Source organism: Embiotoca jacksoni, unplaced genomic scaffold, assembly GCF_022577435.1.
Source record: "Embiotoca jacksoni isolate LCO1_2020_lvr unplaced genomic scaffold, fEmbJac1.0.p SCAF_1, whole genome shotgun sequence".
Classification (NCBI taxonomy): Eukaryota; Metazoa; Chordata; class Actinopteri; family Embiotocidae; genus Embiotoca; species Embiotoca jacksoni.
In genome coordinates, this window is record NW_027185229.1 from 14773132 (window position 1) to 14799942 (window position 26811).

The window sequence follows — 26811 nt, forward strand, 5'->3', positions numbered from 1 at the left end:
TCTGTATGATTGTCATCATTCATTCAAAATTCAAACGATAAGTACAGTTTCCAAGCTCTTAAAAATTACGCGAGGACCGGAAGTTTTCCCCAAGCACCTGTTCATCGACACGGCTAAATGAGAGCAGCGTTTGACACCTGTGGTTGTCAGAGATGGATCGCTACCTTGGATCAATGAGTTCCCGTGAGGAAGAAATCGTACAGCTTTAAATTCAATTCCCGACAGATGCGCTGCATCTGACTGTCAAAGAGGCAGCCCGGGAGTACAGGTGTAGCTGTAAACTCCACAACACGCTCGTTACAAGCCGGAGGAGAAGGGAAAAGACGGGATCAATTGAAAGAAATCGCGAATGGGAAGTGTTAGCCACAAGATCTTTTTTTTTTTCTCTTTCTAAACGCTCTCAACAATCGCTAGAGCAGGTTAAGAGGCTAATATATTGTGTACATATAACTGGAGTCTTGGTGTAGGCCAGCAACTGAGTTGTTTTTCACACAAGTGTGCCCGTGTCTTAGTTGTGACGTGTGTTAGTCAGGTGTGTGTGATGCTTCATAAGATAATAAGGAATGTTTGTGTCGGTTCATTCACTAAAAGAATCTTACTGAACATAATCTAGCCAGTGATTACTTTTTCACCACAGTGTGATTTTGAACATAGTTTTCAAATATCCTATACGTGTAATTTCTAGGAAAAGGGTGACTGTGATAGACACAAAAGGTGACATCATTTTAAATATAGCAAAAACAAAATGATTGTCTAACATGCAGTAAAAGTATAGGCTGTAAAATATTGATATCACACAGTAAATATAGTTTGTTTAATTTTTAATAGGGATTGTATTGATGTACAAATGATCAGGCCTCATTTAACAATGATTCAACATGATTTGCGAAACTAAAATCTTTGTAATTACCTGAATTTGAATTTAATGCTATGCCATTTTGTAGATGAAAAACATCTCGTTCTTTTTGGGAAGATCAGCTCCCATATGAACCCGTCAAAGGATACAGTGTGTTCCAAGAGAAGCCAGCAGAAAGAGCAAAACCACCAGAGGACTGCCTGCTTCCTACTTCAATTTTGTACATAGTATTCATTCATATTGTGCACGTGGCTCCATATTTAAAATGTATTTTTTAAAATCATACTTCATAATAGTCTCTTGACCACACAGGGGCCCTCTTCTCACGCACAGTGCGTCCTCCTCATGCCAGGTCTCTTTGACAGTTCTCTCCTGGTGGGTACAAGCAAGGCTTGTGGTGCGACGTGATGTGAGGCGCATCCTACCAGAGGCTCTACCAGAATTTGGCCTTGCTGTGGTCCCACTGCTCCTTACTCGCCCCGATTCACTGTAGGTTGGATAGTAGGTGTACCATAATCAGATGACTGCGTCCGCTGCTGCAAGTGGTCCCCAGCAAACCTCTCATTGATTCTGGTATGGCCTGGGGAACCCTCCAACTGCTTTGGTAGGTTCGCCAAACAGGTGTCCTGGTTAGGTGATTGCTCTGGACAGGGGGACAAATAAGTCTTAAGGTGATTGAAATGTACCAGTCTCTGACCCTCCCCCTACTGGTGCCACTCGGTACAACACTTCTGTGACCCTCTCTACTACCTTAAAAGGGCCCTTGAAATGCCTCAGAAAATTAGGACACATTCCCAGTGTCAAAATTTACCATTTACACATTTGAGGTAGTTTGACATAAACCCTCGAGCGAGCCGTGTCAAGGCGACGCAATAAGGACATACAGCTCTGTATGATTGTCCCTCATGACAACAACCTCCATGACACAAAGGCAGCAAAACTTGAGGTGCAGTCAAAAGCTGGACAGCTGCTACTGTAATCAAGGATTTCCACACCATAATTTAGATCTTTGCTCTAAAGCTGACTTAATTGAGCTAATTTAGCTTGTAGGAACTTGAGCAGCTGTTGCCGAAACCCAGCATTGAACCAAGGACCTTCAGATCTCCAGGCTAACGCTCTCCCAACTGAGCTATTTCAGCAGAGAAAACTCAGACAATCGTGGCTATGACGCACGAAATAGAGAAAAAAGCAAGACGACAGAGACATTTAAAAAAAAAAAAAAAAAAATGGCAGAATATCATCCGGTTCCACTCAAATCTAAATGCAGTCAAAGTTTCTCATTTGTCCTGGGATTGAGGAGGTAACACCCAAAGAACCCAGCCAGCTGGTGGGTTTTCACCTCCTGATCTAACTGGAGCATTGCACATGAATCTGGCCCAAACATGGCAGGGGGGGAACCACAGGCTGCGCTCTGTGTCCACAAACAGGTTTTTGTGCTAACTGTCAGTGCCCCCTCCACTGCAGTCTCGGTTTCCAGTCTTTCTGAAATCAAGTCACGAGCTTTGTGACGTCGCTGTTCCTTACGAGAAACACTTCCACAACCATTTACTTTTTCAATTGCCTGATAAAGTCCAAAGCTTTGTGCAAATATCATTTCCTCTCTGTACACGTGTCTACCTGGTGTGTGATTACCTGTTTGGTTCTGTCTGTGGATATGCTGGATATAGAGGAGCAGCAGGAACAGACAGAAGCCAATGAAGGATACTACTGTACAACACAACAGGAAGGAGTAACTGCCCGCACTCTGGATCACCTGCAGGGAGCGACAGACACATAGTATGTTTTTTTTTGTTTGTTTGTTTATCTCAAGCACCTCTGCAATCATTCCTGGAAAGCGATGTAGCCTCAGAAGCGCTATAAATGCAGCAGGTCAAATTCTAATTCATGACAAAAATCTCTTAAGTGTTATTTATTACTGTGAAGCAAACACAATTTTCACGAGACACGACTCATAAAAAGGACTCACAAAAAAAAAATGGAAAAAGACTGCAGTGTTTAGGATGGAGGTGTTTCAGCAGAGGCGAAGCACACGTGCAAATGAAAACAAAAATATGCCCGTGCATGCATGTGAAAAAAAAACAACAAGATTTTGTGCACTCAAAATCTTTTGGAATTTTCAATTGTAAAAAAAAAAGAAAAAGGAGATGATTGATATTTTAAGTGATTTGAGCGTCAACACTTTCTGTGTCACTCCCCGGCTCGTCGCACTTGTCTCTCAGCCCATTGCACAGGCCGCTGTTTGCTGTTCAGCTCTGAGGACGGCTCGTTTTGATTAAAATTAGGTTGTAGTCTCTCATTTTAGCTCGATGTCTTCCCTCCCACGAGAAGACGAGACGTCGTTTGTGTTTTGACGGCGTTCAATTTACGAGTCAGGAAGTTTGACGCCGCCGATATATTTTCCGTCGTCAGATGAGTGCATTTGCTGTAACGCGACTGCGCGACACTCGTGTGAAGCTGCGGGGCAGTTTTCCGTCCGGTGAATAATAATCCCGATAATGTGATCACCTCCACCGCTTCATTGCGGACACTTACCCGCTGCTCGTTGTTGCACTCGTTCTGCTCACATTATCAGCTCAATGCAAAGTTTATGCGCTTCACGTGTGTCTAAGTCGACCTGGAGATAACTCATGCATACAGCAAAAGTAATATAATGTTACTTTTTAAAGAGATGAGACGAAATCGTCTCCTCTACTCTGAAAAGAAGAAAAAAATAACTGCGACAGCTGTGGTCCTGTTTCAACAACGACGGTGCGCCGCGGCTAAATGCATGAAAGGGAAACACAGAACTGAATGTGGACGCATTGTGTTAAACCAAATCCCCATTGTGCTCAAAATGATATTCAGGAAGACAAGACATTCACGATAGGTTTCTTACTGATCCAACAAGCAGCTGCAGCATCATCTCTCCAGTGCTGGCACTGGTCACGAGAACTGTTGTGGCACAACCTTTAACACAGAACACACAGACGGAAAGAGTCTTTCACAACTGTAGATTTGTTTCAGATTTTTTTGGGAGATTTAAGTTTTGATGATTAACTCCTTTTTTTTTTTGGTAGAGCTCCATATGTAGTACGCGCCTTCCAAAATGTGTTGGTACTGGCAGTGTGTGCGTCAGAATGTTGTTTTACTTTACCTTCGTAGTGTAATACGTCCTCCGTGAAGGCCAGCGTGGAGGGGAAGATGCTGCTGATGCACAGTCCCAACGCACAGGTACCGATGAACAGAAACACGGAGCTGGTGTAGAAGATCAACAACAAGCACTGAACCAGTATGACCCCCACCTGAGAGAAACACACAAATGATCAGTTATTTACGTTTAATCAAAATGTTCAAACATGTGCTATCTAGTCTGTAGCCGGAATGTTTTCTTGCTCAGTGTGTCAATTTGATGGAATCAACAGAAGGTGGTAATGGATAACGTCACTGCTGGTTGCCACTTGAGGCAGTGATGCTGCTACACTGCTACAGGTAATACGTTTCTTGTTGCATGGACTTGCGTGGAATAGGCACATGCACAGTGATAGCAGAGTAGTGACATCATGGCCAGCCTGTTGGTATGTGGCATACACTACCAATTATTGATTGACTTTTATTCATGTTATTATTTAGGTTTAGATACAGACCTACATATGACAACATTACGATCTTTCATTTACTCCAAACTATATTATATATATATTTATATATACATACACACACGGGTAAATTATATGGACTTTTAACTCAACAAACTCATAAAGCACTAAAGTTTTCTTAACTTAAGATTTTTAGTTAACTACACTGAAAACGACATTTTGGCTTAGCTCAGCTTTTTTTTTTTTTTTTTTTAATAAAATATTTGCTCATTAAACTTAAAAACTATTGTTAGAATAACATTTTTTAAGTAGACGGTTTTTTTATTTTTTTTTTACAGTGTAATAACACTTAGCCTGCTTCTGGTTCCCTTTAGGGGCTGTTAGATCAATGAGTTTGAATCTTTATCTTTGGTTCTCAAAAGGTGCAGGGGGAGATAATGTGATGCTATTTGAAAGGATGACGTGCCATTGACAGACATCCAACTGGCAACACTCTTTGGATCTCTGGGAAATGTGGTCCAAAAAGGCAGCTACAATTATAGCTTATAGCCATAGATGCACCAAAGACAACGATATTGTAACTTCAAGAAAGATTAGATACAAGGGACTACGAAGAATCTAAAATATATAGAAAATAGATAAAATACAGATGCTTGCAGCTGACCAACACGGGTGTGAAGTCAACTCACTGTAAATGAGCTAAACAGTGACTATAAAAAAATATCTTAGTACAGCTTTATTAAGGTGGCTTTATATGGTCAAGTAAGTATTCTGAGTTCTTTAAGTGCCTTAATCAAGTGTAACAAAGCAGTTAAGCTCAACAATCTGAAGTCTGTCCACTCGGATAATGAACTTCCTCCTAATGGTACCAACTTATCTTGTCATTTGCATTCCCACCCAGGTCAAATATTTGTTTTTAAAGTAGCATACAACAGCCGTGCAGAAGCTCATTGCTTTTAGTAGAAATTGATACGCAGTGTGACACACAAAGGCCCTGGTCACACCTGCATTAACATGCATCCTGGGTTATTCAATCACAAGTCGACAGGCTCCAAGTACTAGTAGGAATGCATCCCAAGATGCATCGAGGACACACTGAGATCCAATCTGCTCAGGCCACATTTGAGAACGCAGGGGGGGGATCTTTGAAGGCCACATACTCAACTGACCACCTGTCAATAAGCAACAGAAATAATGACCAATAGAAAGAGTATTCTGTGTAATTCTGCTGAGCTTAGCTGAATTGTTCAGACAGTAGGAGAAATCCAGAACGTGTCTATAACGCAAGCTGTTTAGTTAATACAAATGTAGAATGTCTACCTGATGCTTGTTTAACCAAAGCCTCCTCTGTTTTTATTTTATTTTATTTTATTTTATTTTATTTTATTTTATTTTATTTTATTTTATTTTATTTTATTTTATTTTATTTTATTTTATTTTATTTTATTTTATTTTATTTTATTCTTTTCAGGCTACCTCTATTATTTCATACACACATCAGATGCATAACTGTTGAAAAGCCTCCACCCACTCGCACATTCAAATTCAAATTCAGGTTTAAGTTTATTTGTCGACAGTTTATCTATCTGAAAGAAGTGAATTTTGGGGTATAGTACGAGTTCTTGTATTTCTTCAAGAGCCCTTCAAATATTGAAGAACCAAATTATTTGGCAGAATAAATTACAATAACACCTAACCAATGTGAAACATGACATACTGTAAGTAGGCTTATTATTGGCTAATTAAAATGAGGCCCAAGAGAGTAAGATATCTTATTTTGTTCAATGCTGTCTCGAATCCTTGCGTTTCTTTGTGTTTACTTGTTTATTTATGTGATGTACGTGTATATTTGCATGTAGAGTGGCGTCGTGAGGTATGATCACAAGTGATCACGCAAGTTGTATGTGGATATGCATTTTTTTATGCCTGGTGTGAAGCAACATACTTAGAGGTCACCACTTGTGATGTTGTGAACAAAGCTAAAGTCACACAAAGCCTGACCCCTACTTCACCTGTTAAGCTCTATTCTTCAGCACTGCAATGTCAACTTCTGTATTTATTTCATGGAGGATTTGTCCTTTAAATGCGTGTTCATACCAGACTGAAGGTAAGCAGCCAAGGAGGTGTGTATCTGTAGGAGAAGTAGATGAAAGCCAGTCTTCCTGCTGTGATCGAGGCCCAGAATAGGCTGTCCAGACAGCCGGCCATTTTATGGCCCATTAGCAGGGGAGGAGATACAGCGTAGGTGTAGACGAATCCTGCATAGGAGCCCTACAGGACAAGAAACCGAGTAGGAGGTTAGGTAAAGCAGGGGTCACACACTGACAACTACGTCACTTTGTCATTTCTATATGTAGTCTCACTTTTGTTTAGTAGATAATCGATAAACAGTCTCCACAATGCTTTGCTCAATCCAAAAAAGAAGCACACAGTAATGTTGCCATGGATTGAGCAGATATGCTGCAGGCAAAAAATTTGAGCCCCATTTTTAACATATACTCTTCTACTTTTTTTTTTTTTTTTTTTTTTTGGCAAATTGACACTAATAAACATGCCGAAATAGTATTTAGCAGTTCTTGTTTGCAATGCAACCATGCATGTACAGTCAACTATCACTGGATTGCTTTGGTTGTGAAGAAAACTTAACCCTCTACTGCACCTCAGGCAACCGGAAGTTGTCTGAAGCCCCATGTGCCCTATATGTTTCTTTAAATGAATACAACCACTGAGAATGGTCCAAAAAGTATTAAACAATGTTCAAATAAGGTTTAGGAGTCACTATCATGCTTCATTTAAAAATATTTAGTCTGCTCCACCTTACACCCTTCCAGCGCACGGGCATTCGGGGTCCTGTCCCGAATCCTACGTCAACGTGGGACATCGCTGTGGGCAGTGGCCTATCGCTGTTGGAGTTTAACCGGCAAAATTTATAAGTGAAACTATCACGACTTAAATACATTCCTATTCACACCTAATGATCTCTCCTTTATTGAACTGTCGTTATTCTTGTTGCGTTTTAATCAGCATTGGAAACTTACTTTTTACATGTTTTTATAGACAGTTCCTTGGTGCACAGGAACACCATGAGTGACGTGCGAAAGAGTGGAACGTCCATCTCTTGTTTCACAGCAAAAGTTTCACATGGCGGGAAATCTCATTTCAATGAAGTACATTATATGACATGACCCGCTCTGTGATACAAACACACGTCTGTATGAAATCCAGTATGTGAATATATTTTATGTATTTTTACTTTTGTTTTATGATATGTTACAGTTTGTAAAGATTTTGTGATTTTGTTTTGCCCTCTGAGCATTATTTTATGATCTATAAATTAATACACTTCTCTGTGATTTGGTAGCATTGTCACATAGCGTTGCCCTCAGGCGACGATATCATATTTTTGACTGGGGGGGCTCCCAAAAATGTATAAAATATTTGTATTGATAAAATGCCCCAAAATGAACCAATAAATGAAGTAGAATATTTTTTTTTATCATGTGCCATCAACACGTGTGCAGTAGAGGGGAGCGGTGAACATTCTCAAGGGAAAGAGTTTAAGAAATATCATTTTTCTATTTCTAAGGAGATGTATGGATGTTTATTTACGACGCCACACAAGTAAAAACCTCCGAAAGCATAACTCTAAGTGAATCATAAAATAGGTGCATCGTGTCCGTGTGTAAAATTTGAGCTACGACTGTGCTCCCATGAGAAACCGCCAACATAGAGTGGAGTTTGATATGTTGATATGCGTGTAGCGTTAGCAGTAATGCTCACTATAATCCCATCAGTGATGAAGAGGATAGCTCCACCTAATGCATGGATGATGAAGAAAGTAGCAGGGTGGCCCCGGAGCTTGGCTGGGTAACAGCAACCGAACACATCCTCGTGTCCTGGGGAGAGACGGACACACGGAGGTCTGTAATTTCGATTGAACAACGAGCTCAAAGTCGCACGTGTGCATTACCTCGGCCGCTGTCCCCAGCATGGCTAGAGTTGGACAGAGGTTGTCTGTCCAGGAGACGTGGACTGTTGCTAGAACAAGGCAGCAATCGCTCATGGTACATCAATGCGAGCACTGCTGCCGGCACAGGGAACTGCCAGAACACGCACACAAGCAGACACACAAAGAGACTATTCACCAAGTGAACCGACAACACTTCCTGTCAGCTGAGTCAATTTGTAAAACCTTCTTATCTTGTCCCATGCTCGAGACAGATCCGGCTCAAACTGAAAATAATGTCAATAATATTCTGCACGGGTGGAAACATATTGCATTATGTGAGGGGTTATATCGCAGATCATAGCCATCTGAAGAAATGCAAATAATTCTGAGAAGAACACAGAGAACCAGGAGGCAATCCTGCGTAGTAATTACTATATGAAATAGTATTATACTGCCTTACAAAGCCACAGAGCAGTAACAGTGACAGAAACGGTGATGTGGTGAAGTTGCAGTTTGAAGGCTCTGAGCCAAAGGTGTATATACGCTGTAAAAATTTACTTTGATGTATTTTTTTGTGTGCTAATTGTAAATATTTGTCACAGGCTTTAAATAAAGTTGAAAAAAAAAAAAAAAAAACACATACTGCACTCTAGATATTGACATCAAAAGCAGAGTCTCAAACTTTTCGGAAGATATGCTACTATGTACCAAACCCTAAATTCCAATGTACCATTTCCAAAATGTACTGATTTAACCAGGCAATACTCTACAGGAGACATCATCAACTCACTGGTCCACAGGGAGGCCTATTGGCTTGATGCTTGGAATACAGTGGAGGCCTTGGACAGGAATAAAGAGCTGCATTGGTATCGTTTCCTCTAATTGGTCACATTTGACAGATGGTCTCTATCGTCTCTGACATAATGTTACGGGTGTATACCAAACTGTACATACCAAACTCTCACCATCCGTTATAATCCATGCACACAGTAGATTAACACAAACATGCCAACGGGCCAGAGGAGACATTAGTACTGCTCAGCAGAAGAAGCTTTATCACCGAATACGCGATGAGGTATCATTAATTACAGTCAAATCACACAGCCACACTTGCCTTTAGATCTGACCTGCTACAAGAATTGCTGTCACTGTCTTTTCTACAAGAAATATACCTTTGAGACAGTACATTTGGCAACATGTAGCCTGTATATTTACGTGTCAGTATAATACAAATGACATGTGGAATTGACGGCAACTCACATTAATAAGAGCCATGATCCAGAAAGCATACGACACTCTGGTGACGACGACACCCTCGGTGTGCAGAGGATACTGGGAGATGTTGTGCAGAGCTGATCCGTGCCCGGCCAGGGTGCTGCGGAGGTGCTGTAGGTCCGAGGGGGGGGAGGAGGAGTTGGCGGTCCAGTTGGCTCCCAGGACACAGCTGTCCTCTGCCAGGAATGGATCAGCCACCAGCGGACTGACCAGTGCTCCCAGGCCAATGAAGAAATGCAAGGCCTAGGGAGAGACATGAATAGGGATCCTCACATCAGGAGCGCATGATGGCCGAGAGGCTTGCAATTCTTTAAGATCACTGGGAAATTTGAGATATAACGTCCACTTGTAACGTAATTGTGTCAGTTTGATCTTTTTATTCATGAGATAACATTTTAAACCGTTATACACCAAATGCTGCAGGGACAGCGGAGCACTTTCTCCAAAAGACTCCTCCAGCTCCGCTGTCACAAGAACAGATACAGGAGATCATTCCTGCCGACCGCAATAAGACTGTACAATAACTCACCTCTGGCAAAATCCATCACACAACAATAACACTGTTGTCTGTGTTTCTTGGTTGTTTGTATATAATATATACAGATATATACTGTACTGTATATACTGTGCATTTTATATTTAATATTTTTTACTGCTATTTTATTGCTTTTTATTATTCTATTATTATCTTATTGCTTCCTGTATGCTGCTGTAGCAAAACAATTTCCCCTCGGGGATTAATAAAGTAAATACCTAACCTAACCTGAACAACTTGTGTGTTTCTGTAGCAAAAACAGCTTTAAGTCACTTTCAATTTGTATGTAATTTCTTAAAGTTTCTTTGTTTGTTGTTTGGCTGGTTATGGCGCTGTACCACACAACACAACCACACGCGTTTGACAAATTATGGCCCTCTAAAGTTTATCTTGCTATAATGTTAGCAAATAATGACCTGTTTCGACACAGGCCAGAGGCAAAGCACTATTAGCCCGACCTGGAGTCATGTATTTGGGAATTTTATGAAGTTGGATTCAAATATTCACTCTCCTTGTGGAACTGTATGTTCTCTTAATGAAGGCCCCGAGACTAAACCAGACGTTACTGTAAACCAAAATGACAAGCTGAAAGAGGGTAAAAGGATCAATACACATAATCGTGTGACCCATTGTTTAAATAAAAACATTAGTGCAGCTTAAATTTTTCTGACTTCTTTATTTACAGTCAATAAACTATGATATGTTGTTGCAATGTAATATGTTATTGGTCTACCTTCACATTGACATGTTTAGCTGCTTTGACATACAGAACAAACATTAAAAAAAAAAAACAACAACACACAATTTATGTTTTTCTAACCTGCAGGAAGACGGCTGAGTCCTTCTGGTACAGCTTCACCAGCTGCAGGTTGGCAATGGTGTCGATCACCCCCATGGCATTGCCAGCCAGCGCCATGGCGACGTACAGCAGTACTACGTGGTGACATAGCGGTATGACGGCAAACACGAGTGAGATGATGAGAGAGCAGGAGAAGAGGGCTGACAGGGAGGACAAGAGGCTGGGGAAGATACAGCAAAACCACCCTTGCAGTGTAATCAGACTGTTAATAAATTCATATTCAAACATACTCCTGCTTTATGAGGACTTTATGTATGTTTAAGTAACATGGTGGATTTTCCGTTTGAACAATCCTTGTAGCCTTTACTTGCCCTATACTAATAGAAGTTATTCTGCAGTTACCTGCGATTAAGCTTAACAAAACCAATACTGTGACTCTACCCAACTCGAATAACAAGCAGGGCAGTTCCTGCTCGTCATTGTTGCAGTAAAAGTCTACTGCGCCAGACTTGTATTTACCTAGAGGGTTTATCACAGCGTCCAGCCTCGGCACCACCGCCACCTTATCGTCACTGCGTATCCTCTCATTCCTGCCAACTTTCCACTCTGCTCCTAACCTTTACTCAGGTAAAGTTTTAGTGAGTCAAAACGACATTCACCAAAAGTCTGTGTTGAGTAGCCAGCTGATGATGATGACAACGTGGAATGTAATCTTGCCAAGTTACATGATATAGCCATCTCATAATGTCATAATTATTCTACCCTTTATATAATGCTTTAAAAAAAAAATAATTGTATACTACTTTCTAAGGCTGCCAAATTGTTGCAGAAAACATTAAGTCTTTAGGATCTAAGAGAAGAAACTATTGCAAATTACTGCTCCCAGTACAAGCAGCAAACCTTCCTGTGTGTGGAGGAAAGAGCTAAGTTTGAGAAAAAAAAAAAACTCAGTGTGACTATGTGCAGGAGGACTTGATGAAGGCTGCAACTAAAATAATAATACAAAAATGATCAAGTTATTTGTAAACCACTATATAAGTGCAGGCCATTTAATTATATAGGTATTGAGAGGGTGTTGCTCCATAATAACTATTGTCAACACCCATCACAGATATAGAGAAGGTGAAAATGCATTACAATGAACTATTATAGTTTACAGCTGGGGTCTGATACCAAACAGAGCTGATGTGTAAATATGTAACATTTGCTAAAGTCATGATGGATCAAACTGATGAAAAAGGTGTCCAGGTTCTCCTGAACCCCAAACCAGACTAATATTATTCAACTGTTCTTTTTAAAAAAAATGTTTACATGTATTATTCGATTACATAATAATATCTAGGAACATTACTGGATGACAAGTGAGCCCACGGGAATACAGCATGTCTACATTTGAAGGAGACGTTAAAACACATGGCGCATTTCCACTCAGTAACCAGACTCACGTTTTCTTAAAGAGTCCTCCCGCGCAGCTGCCCACCAGCAAAAACAACTGCTGGGAGAAGAAGACCCAGGTGATCTGCTGCAGGGTGGACTGGGTCTGACACCTCAGGTCCAAGATGGTGGGTCCCAAGAAGGCGATGCACAGGCCGAAGCTGAAGAACACACTCCAGTAGGTAAGAGTCTGCCGCCAGTGGCGCTGAAACAGCGACAAGATCCGCCCGTCCAGCAGCTTCATGTCGCTCCTTCAGAGGAGACCGAACTCTTCACAGCGGCTTAGTCCCACTGACGGAAAACTGCCAGCGTTAATTAAACACTGCAAACGAAGAAAGTAAACACAGCCCAGGGGCACCCGGACAAGGCCGTTTCTACTTCACTGCTTATCTTATTGACGGATGTTACGCTGATTGGCTGGTTGAGCCTTGCGCGTGATTAGGTCTAATGATTGCTCGCAAAGCCCTTTGAATGCGTTGACAATGTCAAGTCTACGACCCACCGACAGAACAGACCTTCAGTATCTGCTTTTTCATGCTTTTTTTTTTTTTAATGCTTTGAAAGCCGCTGCTTTTATTTGATGATTGTTCCCGAGGGCTCTCTGCTTTCAGTCTGCTCGTCAGCCTATGCAATATGGTTTCAGTCTGGTGAATGACTTGGCCAGTCTAAGACCTTCCTGATTTTGTCAAGCTTTGGTTAATCGTTGTCTGTTTGCAGAATGCAGGTCTTGCCAATGAGATTGGAGGAATTGCTTCGCAAACAGCCCGACAACACGTGTCTGTAAACAGACTTTTGAATTCATCCTGCTGCTGCTATTATCTGTACCGTAGACGACAGTGTGCCAGTTCCAGAAGCAGCCACACATGCCCAGGCCATGACATGCACTCCCAAATGTTCTGCTGATGAGTTTGGCATGGTTTGGATCCTTTATCTCTCTCTCTCTCAACACTTTCTGGCTTGTCTTTGTATTTTATTTTGGCAATTTCCTATCAAGCCTTTGAATTCTTGCAGCTGTTAATAGAGTTTGGATGTTGTACTAAAAACTGTAAATGTGCTGTCTACGAACTGTGAATTGTAATACTTGACATCTGCACTCTCTAGACTGCACTGTTGTCAATCACTTTTTATTTTAGTTTTCATTTCTTAGGGGTGAGCTGTTTTCCTGTCATGGTCAATTCTCTGGTCCTGCAACAATTTACCTTAGACAAAGTGTAAATGATGGTTGTTACAGAATAAATTCAGCTAAATGTTTGTGTTTGCTTAAATTGTGATACCTACAATTCACTGTCCGTAAAAGGTTAAAAACCTGCTTATTAGCCTACAGTGAAGAACATCCTGTACTGACATGGAGTTGCACAGTAGCACCATCTTCTGTTCATCTGTGTTATTTCACCTTTTCCTTGCTACTGTACTCAGTAGTTGCATCATACTAGCTCATGATGGTATAATTAAATATTTAAGTAGATGGGAAAAAGACATGAAGCAGGTTAGTGTTTTCCAGAATTTAATCATTTTGTTTATATATTAATTGATCAAATGTTTAATCAATTTCTCTGCCTGTTGGTAGTCACAGTACATTCATTTTTTTTTTTTTAATAGGATAACAGTGTGGACAAATCACACACAAAAAAAATCACATCTTTTACAAAATCTAAACGTATCTTTTATAAAACATTTAGACATCATCTGCAGTTCTTTTTTTTTAATCTTAATTTTAAATACAGTGCTCTATTGTTTGTTTTGTTACAGCATAAAACTCACCAAGAAAGATGAAACATCTGTTAAAATACACATATATTTATTGTTATTTATTTCAGTATTTAAAATAGCTTCATTTACCACAACTAAACACACATAATACTTCTGCCATTGAGGGAAGAGGAGGGGAAGGTTGGAAGTGTAACATCTACAGCTATACATCCCTCTGAAGTCCCTGTAGGTTTACCCTCAGTTTCTCTCCTCATTGCCTTCATCTTTGCTCTGACTCACTGAGAGGTGAGCAGAGGTTTAGGTGGTCACAACAATATTCTTTTCATCCACTTGTAGAGGTAGAAAAACTTTTAACGGCAATTCAGTGGTCACTGTTATCTGTCTCTTCACTCATATGCAAACAGAAACCCCCTGACGGTGCTCAGCAGGCAGTAGGCCAGTGCTGTAAAGGTTCAGTGCTTGACCTAAGGGCACTTGAACACACCCGACTCCCTGATTCCTGGTTAGCTTCTCTACCTCCATATTGCCTGAACAGTCTCGAAACATCATTTGTTTGCTCTCACTTGGATTTCAGGACCAGAAGATCTGTGGATCAAATCATCCATTCAAGCCACATAGAAGGAAACTAGACCGGAAGTAGATTTTATTTCAAGAGGGTTAGTTCTGACTGAAAGATGGGAGGTCCTATGTTTTGTAATCTCAGTTGTTCACGCTCTGAGAGTCAAGTTCCAAAATGGAGCATTGGTGGTGTTCTCATCAAAGAGACCGCTGTATTAAAAAAACACATGGGGCTGGATGGGTTGGGTGGATTGTTTCATGTACTGGCTTAACATGTTTTTAACGCTATTGAAGTCCAGAAAGTTGTCATGGTGACAATTACTTCACCTTCTGTTGCAAACATCTCTAGGTAAACAGCAGACATGCCCGGGGCTCAAATTACAGTGTTAGGTACAACACATGCAATTGAGCAGTGGTGCACATTGCCAGATTATGGTCCACTGCTGTGTGTCAAAATTTTTATCTTGATTCATCTTTAACCCACATATCTTTGCTTCCCCGTCATGTCAACAGAGTGACTACTCAAAAGAATGAATGGCCTATGCTTGACAAAATCGTTGTGAATGCAGCCTAACTACACATGCAGAGGTGTGCCCATTGTTTAACACAGCTTGGGGTCACTATAGCTTGACAAGAGCAAGCTGACCTACTCTCTTCCACTTCACCTCAAAACAATCATGGGTTAGGGTTTCAGATAAACACAGCAGAGCTTTTCAGTCAGACAGGAAGTCTTTGTATGATACAGAGGTTACATATCCAGCCCGGTATCACTCCAAAGTGTGTAATACACCCATCAGTCCACAAGATACTGTGTCGGCATCACTTTTTGCCAGACGTGAAAAGTACACCCATGTACGACAAGCCTGTTGTCATTGCTGGGACGTCAAACACAGAGAAAGTTGGGGGTGGTTGGATGTATCAAACACTTCTGACCAGTGTTCAAGTTCACAGGAACGCAAAGCAGTCTGTGCCAAAGCAAAAGTCAAATTGGATTTCTTTTAAGTGAGTTATTTACATAATGTAATGTATTTAACTTATGTAACGCATTGAAGTAACTGAGGTCAAATTACTTATTCTAACTGTAATCAAATAGTTTTGGTGCCTAAACCTGTCCAAATCGTGACCACGTTACATCAACCCAAATCAAAACCAAACAATGCAGTTTTTGGTTCCCAAACCTAAGGCACCTTGCATGTCATGCTGACGCGAGGCAAGACGTGACGCAGTCCTCCAGTGAAGTGACAGGTATATTACATGCTTTGGCATGATATCGGGTTGACATCAGTGCAGTAAACATTGGCGTACACAATCCTAAACAGATGCCAAATGTGTTTACCGCTGTGGTTTACGAGCTTTACGTAACCTGTATCACCTCCTCGGGGACAAAGATTGATCATCTCCACAAGTGCACGAGAACGCATGCTGCACCCTTACGGGTTTGCATTTACACCTTTGAATCCCAATAATCTAGACGAAAACGGTTCTTACTATTTGGTGGGGAGGTAGGATGATGTCGTAAAAGGGACAAAATGCTTGTCAGATTGTCAGACTGCATCTGAAATCTCCCCACACCCTTTCCATGTTGGTTTTGCATCCAACAATTTCCAGAATGTTCAGACAATCTGACAAGCACACCCAAATCATTAAGTAACTGGCCAGGTGTATGGAAATGAGAAAGCATCCTGGATTTCTACTTCTCATTCTTTACACAGAACCTCTATGTGTAGCCACAAGTATTATCTCCATATCTAAACGATGGTAGCACCATCTCTCTCTTTATCTCTCTTTCTATGACATCAGGCTTTTTATCACACTTTTGAGTGTAGCCATTGAGAACAAACATTCATGGTCCATACTGTTGCTGCTGGCTACAAACTACAAGCAAAACAACTAGTTTATGAGATTGCTGACAACAACTTGACCAGTTCTAGAACATTAGTGCTGCAAGCGCCACACTGAAAGTTACTGAACTGTTAGAAAGTATTACTGTATCTCTCAAGGAGGAACATTTTAAGGTATAAAGCTATCGCCACAATTCAATTTAGATTGAAGTTCCTCCAGTGGAGAAGCAGGTAGGGGAGCTGAGTTCCTGAAAAGGTTCCTGTATTAAAGTACCTTCTGTCAAATATTGGCACATTGCTCTCTGCAGAGTAGTTTGCCTCACCCTTAAGGTGTAGGTAGCGTGTTCTGTTTTAACATGGCCATCCTCATGTGATCTTAAAGATGCTCACAGTATGAACAAACATACAAAGTTAAAATGCTCGGACTCCTCTCCACCAGTCAGTCAGAACTGGGAGAGCATCTTTAAAAAGATACAGCAAGTCAAGAAGCATTTAGCTCCGTACTACTAGAATCATCACAGACACACTGTAGATTAAATCAAAAGGGAATATTTCATGACCAAATATATAATTTATATTTTCAACATCTCAAGAAACAAGGAAATAAAAAAAATGCTGGCACAACTTCTTATCTATGTCTTTGCTGCTCTTAAAGTACAACCGTTTTAATGACTGCAAGAAGACTGTGGCAAAAGGAAAGCCAATGTTGCATTTCACTAAGACTTTTATTGTTTCTTTTATATTGCACCATTAATTCAATAGACAACCTTGATGACACATCATTTCATTGATATGGCCTCAACCCCTTTGTTAGTAGTCTTCATAAGGATCCCTCAGCTTTCCCTCTGATCTCAGCAGCACTGAGAGGGCGTCGGGGCAGATTAAGGAGCAAAGACAGTATGGCTCGCTAGGTCACGAGCCCCCATCACTTTTGCATCTCTAGATCTTTATAATTGTTTCGCGCATAAGCATAACCTCTGGGCTCAAACCCAAAACAGTCACATGGAAGCTGTAATGGACACTAAAGATGTAAAATTCTAACATCTCTATGTATTAACAGAACAGTGTACTTATCACTGTATGTACTTTTATATACTTTTATAGACGAGCCAAAAGTGGCTCCGTAGAAATAGGACATTGCTGTCAAAAATATATGGGCTAGTGGTGACTACTACTGAGAAAGAATTGCTACTAGAAAGTACCCGTGGAACATAGTTTCCCAGTACGCTGGTAAAGGAATGAGGGGTTTTGGTAAGATATGGGGTCATATTATGGAACCATATTAGGAAAAACACAAAGGAAAGGGACCAGGCTTCAGAGGACACTTCTGGTTTGTGCAAATAGGAGACTAAGAAATACTTCCACTCATAGTGAGTTATTTACAGACACAAAGTAAATGCCTCCTAACACATTGGCTACACCAGATCAAATATAGATTCTTCACAAGCCAAACTATCATGCACAGTTTACTAAGGCAACTTCAAAAACTGGAGTGAAAGTCAGCTGTTAACACTGTACGGACCGCAACCCCCGACACTGAATTGAAAAACAGGGGCGCGTGGCAAGGCGAGTCTGTCCACAGGAATCCATTTTTACTGCAGAGTTGTATAATTATACACAATGGAGTCAGATTCTATGATAGGTTGTTACTTGTGAGCAGAGGTACTGGAAATGAACAGTGATGCTACCATTGTAATGTCAGGACTGCTCTTGTATGTACAACTTCAAGACTGTCAAATGACACAATACACCCGTAGCTGCCATTTGCAGAGTCTTTTATCCTAGAACTAATTATATCAGCTCATAGGGAGTCAAAGTCAAGACGTCAGGTCCGGCTTAGCCTCTGTTCCACTAGCTTCAGAAATGTATTGAAAAAAAACTTTTTTTCCAGCAAATCTTTCATTTGTCATTTTCGAACAATGAAACGGTCATTGTGTTTTTCTTTATTAATTGGTAATTCAATTATTTTTTAATCTTTGAACATTTCATTGAGTTAAAAATTGTTGCTCTGTGGCCAAAGAAAAGAACTACAAATCCTATGAAGGAAAACCACAAGCGCAATATGATCATGGCTGGGTTTTTGTCAATATTTATAACATTCTTTCATGCCCTCTCCTAAAGGCATTCTCCTGCATTCTCGTTGTACTCTCAGAAGTCCATAAACTACATGAATTGCTCTTGCGGTTATCAGACATGTCTGAACTGTACTGCAACATCCCCAACCTCCTCATGCATTTCTTCTTCCTGGATCTGCAGCCAAGAATTGTTGCTCATTTGTCCCAGTGGTCATTCCGGGCCCAAAAATAATTTTCCCCAAATATAACCATTATAACGGAGACATCCTTACAACTGTTCTTTAAAGACACTTTCGAATGCAAACAACGTTGGGTTTTACTGTTTCTATTGTGAATCCTTTGGAGGTTTTGTATTTGCAATGCTTTCCTGGATAAAAGTTTAGCTGATGCTCCAAGTTAGCGTTTTGTTTTTTTAATGGTCACTTTATGCTTTTATTGTGTCAGTGGAGATCGACACAAAATGAAGAGGAAGAGAGTAGGGGAATATACACAATATGTATTAAAGGAAGAAATCGAACTGGGGGGGGCGTAATGCTCAAGGCATAATACACCCATCTATGCAGCCACACTCGTGATTTTAATGAGTGGGTGCCATTTTATTTTGTGTCTATTATCCAGATCTTCCCAAATACAGTTTAAGACGCAAATTTCCAGGGCTTGGGAAATAGTGTTTGGTAATGGACGTAGATTGTTATTAAAAAAAAAAAACTATCCCAAACATGTGAAGCAAAGCTTACCACATATGATGGAAAAAAGGCTGTTTCAACCTGTATTTATATTTATTACAAATGTGATTTTGAATCAAATTTTTTTTGTTTTTTTTTTACTTCTGGAACAGAATCCGGAAGATCAGTTTTGTTTCGGCTCTCTATTAGCTAGCTGGCTAGCATCCAGGTAGCAACACATAGTAAAGATACACGGTGAGTTTGTTATTTAGTGAGTGCCTTATAGCACCCGGAGCCAATGTTAACGTTTGGCGTTTTCAACACACGTATGTTTCTCTTTGGGAAAAACAGCAAAATGAAGAAGCATTCATTGACAGGGCCAGTGTGTGGGATTTAGTGGCACCTAGTGGGTAGGTTGGAAATTGCACCAACTGAATACCCCTCCCCTCAGGCCTCTCTTTCCAACGCTGTGGGAGAACCTACGGCAGCCTAGGGGTGACATGAAATGCGAAAGGCCCTCTACGGAGGCCGGTGTCCATTCAGTCCATTCGGGAACCGTGGAAACTCGGTGGTGCAACATGGCCGGCTCTGTGGAAGACAACCAGCTCCCTCTGTAGCTATAAGGGTTCATAATGTGACCATTCGTTCCAGGTGCTTATACACGAATTACAAATGAATAGTAAATATTACATTACATTTCTGCCGAGATCCCCCCCCCAAAAAAAAATCCTACACACTGGTCCTGTGTGAACTAATCTCGACACTCGGTACACATCAACCCGTCCACTTCTGTTTGCCTCAGCGGTAATGAGGAGCTACTCGTTCACGTGCGCCTGTATGATGGTTTAAGGTTGGGTAGCAGCTACCTTAGATTGCTAGATCCCTGGGTTCTGTTCTGAATATAAATGTCCCATAGCAATGCCATGTCAAGCAGGACTGCGTATATGTGAGCAGTACGTCACGGCAGGGCAATCTATCATAAAAACGTACACGTGCCTCAGTCGGATAAATCTCAAATGTGCGCAACTATGTACTGACAGCATTATTCAGTGTCGCTGATTGTGAGAATGTGTGCGTGTGCGTGTGTGTGTGTGTGTGTGTAAGTGTGTGTAGGTGTGCTCAGTCATTTCAAGTGCAGCATAAGTTTGTCTCCAGAAACCCTGTGTGCCACCTGTGTGTGTGTGTGTGTGTGTGTGTGTGTGTGTGTGTGTGTGTGTGTGTGTGTGGGTGTGTGGGTGTGCTGAGCTGTGTTGGCCTTGGTGCTGCGGTCTGAAAAGGCAGCTCCTCTCGCTCTGTCGCTCTCTCTTCTTCTTCTTCTTCTTCCTCCTCTGTGCCCTCTAGAAGATGCTTTGTCTTCGGTTCTTTCCTCGGCCTGAAATCGAAGTTGACGCTTGCTGTTAACGATCACTCATTCAAGCAGCTGATAGGGTATATCTTCAAGAAGCAATGACTCAGTTTGGTTAAAAAAATATTACAAAGATCTTACATCCTCATCCTCTGTCAAAAAAACAATCAGAAATGGAGTTGACTATGTTTAGCTTTGTTTTTGCTTCCCGTGAAACTTTTCATTTACAACACAAAAACCCCCACCAAACTCAACGATCGAATCCCATACACATTATTTATATTCACGTGTAGGTTCTAAATAAGTAGCTTTAAGTAGCTATGACTTAAACCAAAGGTTGCAGTCATGTTGTCTATCCTGTTCTCTTACCTAAAGGTTGGAACACTGAGCTGCGGTGGCCCGGGTCCTTCTGGAGCTGCACCTCTCTGAGGGAAAACACTGAAGCAGCTGAAACAAAAAAAACAACAAAAACAAGGCTTTGCGTGTTGGACTGAAATGGAAATATACACCTTATCATATCGCGTCATTTTTTTTTTTTTTGCGTACCCTTCATTTTTAAAAATATGTCAATCTACTCCTATTTTATTTATTGCCTTTTTAACAACTGGTCAGAGACAACAGATGAAAAACAGACTGTCTGACCAAGTCTGTCTCATTTACAGTTCTTTTATGAGTTGATCAGAGTGACCCTCACGTTGTAGCTCGGCCTGCAGCGACCTACATTTTCTAGTTTTATTTTAACACGGTCCATACTTTTGTGACATTACACTGGGGGGATGTTTCCGTGGCCATTTCCTCGACTGAACAGTTTTAGGCTTACGGTCATTAAACTGCATGTGGAGGAGACAGCTGTGGCACACATTGGGGGGCTTGCCTCTATTTTATTGTATATACTGTGCATTTTTATATTTCATATTTTTTACTGTTATTTTATTTCTTTCCTGTATCTATAAATGCTGCTGTAGTGGAAAAAAAATTCCCCTTGGGGATTAATAAAGTAACTATCTATCTATCTGTCTGTCTGTCTGTCTGTCTGTCTGTCTGTCTGTCTGTCTGTCTGTCTGTCTATCTATCTATCTATCTATCTATCTATCTATCTATCTATCTATCTATCTATCTATCTATCTATCTATCTATCTATCTATCTGGAATCATTGACTGCTGAAACAGATACTGTGTCCTCACTCATTAATATAAATGAAATATGTTGGCTACATGTTGAGACATCAAACTGCGGGGTGTGCTACAAAGTTACAGAAATAAAACGAGCCAATGAATGTGCGGAAACACAAAACAGTTGGGCTCCAGGTAGCGACCTCATGACACTGGTTGAGAGAATGTTTGTAAAGCTGCTATCAAAGCAAAAAGGTGGCTACTTTGAAGACTCTGACGTCTAAAATTAGTTTGGCTTTGTTTACACTGACAAGCTTGCTGCAGACATTTTTCACAGCAGGCATGTTGACATGTCACAGTAGAAAACACAATTCATAGGTTGTGATTAATACTATTTGACTGGCGGCTCACTGGTAGGAACAGGGCCATCATCAACTAATGTAATTAGTTGTATTTATTGAAAAATATTTCTGCTGACATGGTAGTTCGTAAGAACCTTGGTGACTTTAGCGGTTTAATTCAGTAAGGAACAGAGCATTTTCTCAGATCTTTTTCTGGCCTTTTTTTCGTATGTACTTTTTGTAGCAAATTTACAGTGAAAGTGGAGTCTGCCACTCAGCTGGAAATCAGAGGAGCTGTGTTTGTGTGTGTGTGTGTGTGTGTGTATGTGTGTTTGTCTTACTGTCTGCCAAATTGTGTATGTTGTCTACCAGACTCAGGAAGTAGGGGTGTCGTAGGGAGGCCTCAGAGGTCAGTCTGGTCCTGGTGTTGTACTGCAATCACAGTACAAAAAAACCCAGCTTATTATAGCATCTCTGAAATCACAGTTTCCTTCTGTCCCATATCCAGGTGCAGGTAGGTGATTTTGTCTCGTACCAGCAACAAAGCAGACAGTATCTCAATCCCCTCTGTGTCCAACCTGACGGAGACACAGCAAAAGTCAGGAAGGATTTACAAGCAGAAAATCATCATCAAAGTAAATACATTTTCTTGGTTGTATGTTATTTTTTTCAAAATGACCCCCATCATTCAAAATGATCGAAAACAATTTAGGCTAAGAAGTCAAATTTAACTAACCAAAAGAGCAGAAGATAACAGTACATGGATACTTAACATAATAAAATTGTAGCATGTAAGAACAATAAGAACATGCACAAATTTTGGTAACAAAATACCACAAAGGTAAAAAAAACACAGTACTTTAACATAAAGCATAAACATGACCTTATAAAATACTGCACAGCAAAACAGCTCAGTTTTATGGTAAGTTCAATATACAAATTGCACTGAAAAGAAAAGTTTGTTTTTAGTTGACAAAAGCAGCCTCTATTGCGGAGGTGTCTAATTTTTTTTTCCCTATGAAGGGTCAAAACTTAATCTGGATGAAGGGCTTCAGGCCAAAAATAAATGTTTGTTATGTGAAATTACATTCATTAGGATGTAATATTTGACAGAACATGTATATTCTAAATCTAAAATAAAATGTCTGGATAATTAAAACACAACTCTTTAATCTGCATAAAAGTAATTTAATCATTTTGCAGAAATTCTTGTCAAAAACCATCGTCCTGCCAATTTTTATCCAAATGTTCTTTTGTCAATGTGCCACCGCCTCGATCTCTCCCATGGGACCCAAATTGGGCTGCTCTGCTCATGTGCCTCCTTGACTTTAGCACCAAACTATATGCAAATACAAAACTGTCCTCTCAGAACTAATGAGTCTTCAGGTCATTTTTGCAAGCGGCTTATTACAACCCATATGTTTAATTGTGACACGGCCCTGCCATGGCCACAGTAATTACGACGGAAGCAAAAGAGGGTTGGTGAGGTGACAGGGTCACACAATTTGGGTTGGATAGTTGTATCAAAAAAATACAGTTTTTTTTTTCCCGTTTCAAACTGATAGTCAGTGTTAATTTGAAATATGCCTGATCCGAACCCTTTCCCGTGTGATTATTAATGTAACGGTGGCAATGAATGGCATCCGTTTCCTTTGTCAAACAAATAGTCAACATTACTTTTAACCATAACTTGTTGCCAAGACGATACAGGTTGTCTACTTTAACCCAAACCAAAACAGAGGCACAAAAAAAAAAAAAAAATCTGTGCTATACCATATACAGTATTTGTGTTACATTACGCACCAATGAGTAGTGTTCAGAGGGTAGCTACAAACAATCTATATGATTGCTCAGGTTGGAGCACTTGTAGGAAATACAGAATGGAAATTGTGTGCCGGGGGAGAAATCGATTTATTCCTTGTTTTGACTGAACATCTGAAATTTCAAAATTCTTTTGTTAACTGGGCCAACTATTGATTACTTAGATTACTCCTAAGTCGAACGATAAGTTTTCACCGGTTCTGTCTGTGTCGTGTTCTAGTTCTGGCAAGAACACCGGACTGTTCGTATACACATGACGATATCAACGTCTACCCCGCTGATCTTTTAAGTAGAAGAAGAATTACGTTCTACTCCTGCCAACAGACACTGTATGTGAAATAGTTACAAAATAATCACTACTTTGAATATTTCTGAACAACTAAAACACAGCGAGCTGTATTACCTTTGTAGGCTACTGCACAATGTAGGGAATGATAAACACAAAACGGACAAAAAAAGAAACCATTTAACAACATTTACCTGCTCAAAGCACAAAAATCAAGGGAAAAATGACCAAATCAGCAAGTAAAAACAAAGGGCACACAGAAAGCTTCTGAAATGCTCCTGGTGTGTTATGAAGCCATGCAGAGGATGTAACAGGATGCTTGCGGTGTGATTTTGACCTTGGTCAAGACTAAAATATTTCAACTGCTATTATTATTATAATTATAATTATAATTATTATTATTATTATTATTTGCTTAAAACATTCACTAGGAGCCATTTAATGGAAATAGTCAAATATTAGCATATTACCATGCTACATTAGCATGATAAGCCCTTTTCAGTAACCACTAAGCAGGACAGACATGAGCAGAAATGTATACGATTTACCGGGGCACATGGTTGATGAGACCTTGAAGTCTGTACTGAGGAAAGAGGTAGGACCTAAACTCCTCATTACTGCTGATACCAGGCCAAGTCTCTTCTGTTGGAGTACCTGGAAGACAAAGAAATGTTTCATCATCTTATATCACAAGACACTGCCATTTACAGCGGCAAGAAAAAGTATATGGATCCATTGGAATGGTCTGACTGTCTGCGTTAATTAGTCATAAAATGTGATTTCAGTCACAAGTATTGACACAAGACAGGGTGCTTCAACTAGAAACACACAACCATCATCATCTTTTGTGTCTTTTCTGAACACACCCATTAAAAATGTACTGTGCTGGCGGGAAACACGGATTCAATCGGTTGTCAAACCTTTGTTGGCAGAATTCCCCTTTATACAAGTGTTTCCAGTGGCTAGCTGTCAATCAAACCTGCACAACTGATGTTTGAATGTTTGAGGTCATGTCCCGCTACATCACCAAACTTCTACTGCGCTTCAGCTGCCTGACAGTAACCCTGACAATATCCTAGATGATAAACGTGGGAATTTATTTACCCTTCAATGATGGCTATCCAGGCCCAGAGCAGCAAGAAGTCCAAAAATCATGATGGTACCGCCACCATGCTTCACATTTGGGATGATGTTTTCACGTTGGTCTTCAGTGCCATTTTTACATACGTTCTGTTCATTGCAAACAATGCAGCCTTTGTTTCACCAGCCCATCAAACATTTTCCCTGTAGCATCGTCAAGTGAGGCTTGCTCCGTGGTGTCTTGCCATGGACACCAGGATTTGCACAAGGTAAACTTATTAACACAGCTGTAAATCACAACCAATGATTCCTTTAAGACTTAAGCTGTTACCCTGGGATGTAGATAACTCCAAACCACTCACTTACTTTTTCTTGCCACTGTACTTTTTAGACTGACCTTCACGATCTTGCGACATAATGCTGTTGTCTTACCCATGAGCCTAAAAATCAGATGAAGCTCCTCTTTCACAGTGGCACCAGGAAACATCGGACGACCTGTTGCCATCTCATAGAGGATACAGCCCACGCCCCTGGAGAAAGACAGGGGGAAATAAAGATGCCGGTAGGAGGAGAAAACGACATACGCCCACACACACACACACACACACACACACACACACACACACACACACACACACACACACACACACACACACACACACACACACTTCAAAGAGTGCTGATAATAAGTGCAAACAAGTATTGCGTGAGTGGGCACAGCCTTTTTGTTCCATGCAGGACGGTGTGGGGAAGAGGCAACCTGTGGTTTGGTGAAAGGATACGGTGATAAGTGAGCTTATAAAAGGCTGTCGTGCAGCTCGAGCCACATTTAATCATCTGTGGTTTACAGGAACTGTGTGGGTGCTCTCACCATATAAAACTGCTAATGAGCAAAAATACACAAGGTAAGTTAATGCAAATGAGCTACACTCCTTTGAAAGACTAGTGACTCATCTTTCTGCTAATAACCTGGGAGACTTTAATAGATAAGAATGTCCCATGGAAATCTTGGATGATCCTCACGCTACTGTACATCTATCAGATTAACCAAGTGAATCATCAAGTAATATGGATGAGAGCCGAGGGCAGTGCATTTATTTACCATTAAAAACTGTCTTGTGCGTATGTGAGTAATTAACAATTTACTGGTTAGTGTCAGAAAGTTGAATGATTTCTCAATATTATAATAATAAATGAGAACAAACTGTTCTCCCTAAAACTAATACATTAGCCTCTTTTAATAATAACAAGTTCTGGTATTTTTTGGTTTTAATTGCGCCTGAAAAAAAGATTTGAGGGCATAATGTTTTGACTGTTATGAAAAACTTTTTTAAGAATCTTACCACAAAATATAACATTATCCTGCTAAAACATTACAATGGGATTACAATACATTACAATAACATTGCATCTTTTGCATGTATCAACAATTTATTCATCACTTTTAGCAAACTATTAAAGTGTTCCTACAGTAAATTAAGGAAATTATCAGTTTTTCCTATACATTCAGCTGACTATTATTGTTTATCATTACATTTTAATCATCATTCCGT

General features: G+C 40.4%; 2 protein-coding genes across 4 annotated transcripts in view; both read right to left on the reverse strand.

The window, feature by feature from the left end:
- Nucleotides 1-804: 804 nt before the first annotated feature.
- On the reverse strand, nucleotides 805-12788 carry mfsd4aa (major facilitator superfamily domain containing 4Aa). Of its 2 annotated transcripts, XM_069139797.1 has the most exons (10): nucleotides 12435-12788; nucleotides 11011-11209; nucleotides 9641-9898; nucleotides 8402-8531; nucleotides 8212-8327; nucleotides 6529-6702; nucleotides 3990-4137; nucleotides 3732-3802; nucleotides 2489-2609; nucleotides 805-1499 (listed from the first exon to the last, which is right to left on the reverse strand). In XM_069139797.1, the coding sequence occupies exons 1-10, from the start codon at nucleotides 12665-12667 to the stop codon at nucleotides 1327-1329; spliced, it is 1623 nt and encodes a 540-aa protein (XP_068995898.1). In that variant the 5' UTR covers nucleotides 12668-12788; the 3' UTR covers nucleotides 805-1326. The 2 variants fall into 2 exon arrangements, with proteins under 2 accessions (XP_068995898.1, XP_068995815.1); XM_069139714.1 differs by lacking the exon at nucleotides 805-1499 and having other exon boundaries at nucleotides 1886-2609.
- Nucleotides 12789-13910: 1122 nt separating this feature from the next.
- cdk18 (cyclin dependent kinase 18) overlaps nucleotides 13911-26811 on the reverse strand; it is a 52983-nt gene continuing 40082 nt past the window's right edge. For both annotated transcript variants that reach the window (XM_069140129.1, XM_069140041.1), the window contains exons 11-16: nucleotides 25691-25788; nucleotides 24727-24832; nucleotides 22607-22649; nucleotides 22413-22503; nucleotides 20987-21064; nucleotides 13911-20644 (exon numbers count right to left, since the gene is read on the reverse strand). In XM_069140129.1, the coding sequence (XP_068996230.1) occupies nucleotides 20610-20644; nucleotides 20987-21064; nucleotides 22413-22503; nucleotides 22607-22649; nucleotides 24727-24832; nucleotides 25691-25788 (451 nt within the window). In that variant the 3' untranslated portion in view covers nucleotides 13911-20609. The remainder of the gene's footprint in view (nucleotides 20645-20986; nucleotides 21065-22412; nucleotides 22504-22606; nucleotides 22650-24726; nucleotides 24833-25690; nucleotides 25789-26811) is intronic.

Excerpts from the sequence above, each read along its gene's own strand:
- mfsd4aa (XM_069139714.1), bottom strand. The coding sequence starts at position 12,667 with ATGAAGCTGCTGGACGGGCGGATCTTGTCGCTGTTTCAGCGCCACTGG. Across the intron at positions 9,899-11,010 it reads ACTCAGCCGTCTTCCTGCAG|GCCTTGCATTTCTTCATTGG; the intron begins GTTAGAAAAACA and ends GTCTCTCCCTAG. Across the intron at positions 3,803-3,989 it reads GGACGTATTACACTACGAAG|GTTGTGCCACAACAGTTCTC; the intron begins GTAAAGTAAAAC and ends TCTGTGTTAAAG.